This window comes from Oncorhynchus mykiss, chromosome 21 (genome assembly GCF_013265735.2).
Source record: "Oncorhynchus mykiss isolate Arlee chromosome 21, USDA_OmykA_1.1, whole genome shotgun sequence".
Taxonomy (NCBI): Eukaryota; Metazoa; Chordata; class Actinopteri; order Salmoniformes; family Salmonidae; genus Oncorhynchus; species Oncorhynchus mykiss.
Genome location: NC_048585.1, coordinates 61,896,141 through 61,902,237, shown reverse-complemented (window position 1 = coordinate 61,902,237; position 6,097 = coordinate 61,896,141). Strand labels below are relative to the sequence as shown.

General features: G+C 40.5%; 1 protein-coding gene across 5 annotated transcripts in view; it reads left to right on the top strand.

Annotated features, from left to right (window-relative positions):
• Positions 1 to 438: 438 nt before the first annotated feature.
• LOC110532858 (dachshund homolog 2-like) overlaps positions 439 to 6,097 on the top strand; it is a 74,335-nt gene continuing 68,676 nt past the window's right edge. For all 5 annotated transcript variants that reach the window (XM_036958345.1, XM_036958344.1, XM_036958346.1 and 2 more), the window contains exon 1: positions 439 to 1,096. In XM_036958345.1, coding sequence (XP_036814240.1) covers positions 528 to 1,096 — 569 coding nt within the window. In that variant the 5' untranslated portion in view covers positions 439 to 527. The remainder of the gene's footprint in view (positions 1,097 to 6,097) is intronic.

The following is a 6,097-nucleotide window of genomic DNA, read 5'->3' as shown; positions in this document are numbered from 1 at the left end:
CACCTGTTGTATTCATTATTTCACTGTAAGGTCTACTACACCTGTTGTATTCAGCATTTCACTGTGAGGTCTACTACACCTGTTGTATTCAGCATTTCACTGTGAGGTCTACAACACCTGTTGTATTCAGCATTTCACTGTGAGGTCTACTACACCTGTTGTATTCATTATTTCACTGTGAGGTCTACTACACCTGTTGTATTTAGTATTTCACTGTAAGGTCTACTACACCTGTTGTATTCAGCATTTCATTGTAAGGTCTACTACACCTGTTGTATTCAGCATTTCACTGTAAGGTCTACTACACCTGTTGTATTCAGCATTTCACTGTAAGGTCGTGATATCAGCAGCTGCGCTGTCTAGCACATTGATTGGTCGAGTAGGCGGGTCTTCTGACTTTGTGGCTGTGGTAACTAGTGACGACCAGAGTAGAGCGTGGGACACCGAGAGAAAAGCACAGAGAGAGTGGAGAGGACCGAGAACAAATAAGCGCCACTGAGAGAGAACAACAACAAGTGAAAGTGACCATGTCCACCACTATGGCCGTCCCGGCGACCCCTCCTGTCCTCTCACCCGGCTCAGGAGCACCTTCCTCCTTGGGAATATTCCGCTCCGACCCGATCTACACCGCCACAACCACCAGCCCTCATCCAGACTCCCCCACCCCGCGGCTCACCACCACCGGACTCCTCAACCCCTTCCTAACCGGGTCAGGAGTCCCATCCGGTGGCTTGGGATTCGCCAACACACCGGTTTTTCGAGATCGAGGAATTTCCACCACTACAACTACAACCACAACCAGTGAGTGCAGAATGGTGGATGTACACGGAGTGAAAGTCGCCTCTTTCAGCGTCGGAGGACAGGACGACTTGATTTGTCTACCCCAAGTTTTTGACCTCTTTCTAAAACATCTCGTCGGCGGGCTTCATACCGTTTACACCAAGCTGAAACGCCTGGATATTTGTCCGGTTGTGTGTACTGTGTCGCAGGTCCGGGTCCTGAGGGGTCTCGGTGCGATCCAACCGGGAGTCAACCGCTGCAAGCTCATCTCCAGGCGAGACTTCGAGGCGCTCTACACTGATTGCACCATGGCGAGGTAGGCTGTGTTGAACTGAGTTTTATATTGTATGTTTACATTTCTTTCTACGTTTGTATCTTCGATTATCGTTGTAAACTATTAGTAAATGGCACGTGTTCGATATTAGTGGTGTAAATGACTAATGTTGATTAAGTCGTTTTTTTGCGGGGTATCTGTACTTTACTATTTATATTTTTGACAACTTTTACTTTAACTTCACTACATTCCTAAATAAAATAATGTATTTTTTACTCCATACATTTTCCCTGACACCCAAAAGTACTCGTTACATTTTGCATGCTCATCACGACAGGAAAATAGTCAAATTCGCGCACTTATCAAGAGTGTGCCCCAGGCTATCCTTAATTAAATAAAAAATAATTTAACATTTTGCAATATGGTTTGCTTAATATTAGGAATTTGAAATGATTTATACTTTTACTTTTGATACTTAAGTATATTTTAGCAATTACCTGTACTTATGTATATTTCAAACCAAATACTTTTAGACTTTTACTCAAGTAGGATTTTACTGGGTGACTTTCACTTTTACTTGATGCATTTTCAATAAGATATCTTTTTTAGTTTTACTCAAGTATGACAATTGAGTGCTTTTTTCACTACTGTTCAATATAAATAGGATATGCTAGCATTAGCTGACTCTATTCCACTCCGTGGAGAATTCAGTTTCTGATGAACAGTGGAACAGAGACCAGGTTTGGTGGAATTCAACTCCAACTACATTGATTTGCATAAGGTCGCTACTTAAACATTTTTTTTTTAAATTATGAAACGCTTACCTTGTGCCTATGTTTGTCCTCTGTAGTTGCGTGCCTTTCTATATTTGCTGAAATCTATACACCTTTCCAATAAATAGTAATCGAAATACACCCACCGACTGTTTCCTTGTTGAGTTCGATTGGCACGTGCCCATTTGCAGGGAAAAAGCTGTTTCATTTGACCGAGACGAAATTCAACAAAACACACACACTGAAAACTGAGCATTCAATGTTGACACAAGTGGTTATATAAACAAACTGAAACATAGTACTTTATCTTTAGCCTGAACTTGATTTTTTTTAATCCTAAATAAAGAACTTCATTCTACAATATGTAACTTTTTGGGGCGACCTGACCAAATTCCCATAGAAATGTGTGTTATAGATCTGTCATTCTCATTGAAAACCAGTCTAAGAAGCCATAGATCTGTTCTATGTGTACTATTTCTATGCTTGATGTTTTTGAAAGTTTTGTTTCAGTTTTGTACACCAGCTTCAAACAGCTGAAAATACTATATTTATGTAGCAAGAATGACAGATCTATAACACATAGAACAGATCTACGGCTTCTTAGACTGGCTTTCAGTGAGAATGACAGATCTATAACACATAGAACAGATCTACGGCTTCTTAGACTGGTTTTCAATGAGAATGACAGATCTATAACACATTGAACAGATCTACGGCTTCTTAGACTGGTTTTCAATGAGAATGACAGATCTATAACACATTGAACAGATCTACGGCTTCTTAGACTGGCTTTCAGTGAGAATGACAGATCTATAACACATAGAACAGATCTACGGCTTCTTAGACTGGCTTTCAGTGAGAATGACAGATCTATAACACATAGAACAGATCTACGGCTTCTTAGACTGGCTTTCAGTGAGAATGACAGATCTATAACACATAGAACAGATCTACGGCTTCTTAGACTGGCTTTTCCTGGTTGCTAAGGGAAAATATATTTTACAGCGGTTTAGATGCTTTAATGATTCTTTACACTATATTTGCTTGTTTTTTTTGTCACATAAGCTGGAATTGGGCGAACTATTAGAATGTTAGCCACCAGGAAATGACGGAGATATTTCTGCACAGTGCCTCTTTAAACTGCCGCATGCTGTTCAGGTCCATCTTGAACGTGATGTTTGCATACATAAACTTAACAGGCCCAAATAAATGTTTATCTCATGACAGTCATAATTCTCTCCACTTGTTTTTACCAGGACAGTTGTCGTCGTTTCCCACGCACACACACACACACACACACGCACACGCACACGCACACACACCATACACACACACACACACACGCACACACACCATACACACACACACACACACACACACACACACACACCATACACACGCACACACACCATACACACGCACACACACCATACACACGCACACACACCATACACACACACACACACGCACACACACCATACACACACACACACACACACCATACACACACACACACCATACACACGCACACACACCATACACACCACACACACACACACACACCATACACACCACACACACACACACCACACACCACACACCACACACACACACACGCACACACACCATACACACACACACACACACACCATACACACGCACACACACCATACACACACACACACACACACACACACCATACACACGCACACACACCATACACACACACACACACCATACACACACACACACACCATACACACACACGCACACACACCATACACACACACACCATACACACACACCATACACACACACACACCATACACAAGCACACACACCATACACACCACACACACACACACACACCACACACCACACACACACACACACACATTCAGTAGCACTGTCAAAGCTGTACAAAGAAGTCTGCAAACACCGTCCACGAACGATGTGTTTTCAATACCTCGTTGGTAATAAAGCATAATTTGTTCGACCGCAACTTCTGGGGTAGCTAGCTTTAGCTTGGTACCTAGCTAGCACCAATACAACCACCCTGATAACAATGACCAGTAGAAACACAGTCATTTTCATTATTCTTAGCAATGATTTAGGAATCCTTGTGAGTGAGTATTAGCTAGGTTGCCACTTGTTGTTCGCCTATTGAAATTGAACTTCAGTTCATGAAAATAAATAGCTAGCCAGCTACTTAACCCTGTTGCCCAAAGCTAACGTTATAAGCAGCCAGCTAGCTTCATCTGGCTAGTGAGGCTCGACCGGACCGGGTTATGTGTTGTGAAGCTAGCCACAATAAGGATTAGGCACAATAGTGGAATTTGCAGTTTTCCTTCAAAATGAAAGTTTGTCATTGACAGTAATAGTTAGCTATTTAGTTAGTTAGCTATATAGTCACCTAGCTATATAGTCACCTAGCTATATAGTTAGCTAGCTATATAGTCACCTAGCTATATAGTCAGCTAGCTATATAGTCACCTAGCTATATAGTTAGCTAGCTATATAGTCACCTAGCTATATAGTTAGCTAGCTATATAGTCACCTAGCTATATAGTCACCTAGCTATATAGTTAGCTAGCTATATAGTCACCTAGCTATATAGTCACCTAGCTATATAGTCACCTAGCTATATAGTCAGCTAGCTATATAGTCACCTAGCTATATAGTCACCTAGCTATATAGTCACCTAGCTATATAGTCAGCTAGCTATATAGTCACCTAGCTATATAGTCACCTAGCTATATAGTTAGTTAGCTATATAGTCACCTAGCTATATAGTTAGTTAGCTATATAGTCACCTAGCTATATAGTTAGTTAGCTATATAGTCACCTAGCTATATAGTTAGTTAGCTATATAGTCACCTAGCTATATAGTCACCTAGCTATATAGTCACCTAGCTATATAGTCAGTTAGCTATATAGTTAGCTAGCTATATAGTCACCTAGCTATATAGTCACCTGGCTATATAGTCAGCTAGCTATATAGTCACCTAGCTATATAGTCACCTAGCTATATAGTCACCTGGCTATATAGTCACCCCAGCTATATAGTTAGTTAGCTATATAGTCACCTAGCTATATAGTTAGTTAGCTATATAGTCACCTAGCTATATAGTTAGTTAGCTATATAGTCACCTAGCTATATAGTCACCTAGCTATATAGTTAGTTAGATATATAGTCACCTAGCTATATAGTTAGTTAGCTATATAGTCACCTAGCTATATAGTTAGCTAGCTATATAGTCACCTAGCTATATAGTTAGCTAGCTATATAGTCACCTAGCTATATAGTCACCTAGCTATATAGTTAGTTAGCTATATAGTCACCTAGCTATATAGTCACCTAGATATAGTCACCTAGCTATATAGTCACCTAGCTATATAGTCACCTAGCTATATAGTCACCTAGCTATATAGTCACCTAGCTATATAGTCACCTAGCTATATAGTCACCTAGCTATATAGTTACCTAGCTATATAGTCACCTAGCTATATAGTTAGCTAGCGAACTACAGCTACTGAAACAGATGGCGTGTTATTTGACGTGTATCTTTTTTGACACAAAAGACCCAAACGGCGTTTTCCATAGAAATCCTGGTTGACTGAATGAAACGACTGAACTAATCAACAACGAAACAACACAGTAAGTGAATGAAGGAAATAGGTTTTGATGATTTTTTACTGGTAATGGGGATAATCAATGCCAGTAAGGTTTTGGGTCAGTGTGTGTGTGTGTGTGTGTGTGACCATTATTTAACTAGGCCAGTCAGTTAAGATCAAATTCTTATTTACAATGACGGCCCACCCCGGACAAACCCGGACGACGCTGGGCCAATTGTGCACCGCACTATGGGACTCCCAATCACAGCAGGATGTGATACAGCCTGGATTCGAACCAGGGACTGTAGTGATGCCTCTTGCACTGCCTTAGACCACTCCGTCCATGTGTGTGTTTTAACTATTTAACACTACTAGAATGCGTAAAAGGCCGCTAAAATGTTAAATATCAGTATTAGGGTTTTTTTGACAAGGGAAATATTCGGATATTGGTATCGGTTTTTTTTTGGCAAGGGAAATTTTCAGATATCGGTATCGGCCAAAAATGACATCGGTACATTGCTAATTATTATTCAAATTCTTGCAACCACCCTTTGGAATTACCTGGATTTCTGCATAATTTGGTCATAAAATGTGATCTGATCTTCATCTAAGTCACAACAATAGACAAACACAATGTGCTTACACTAATAGCACA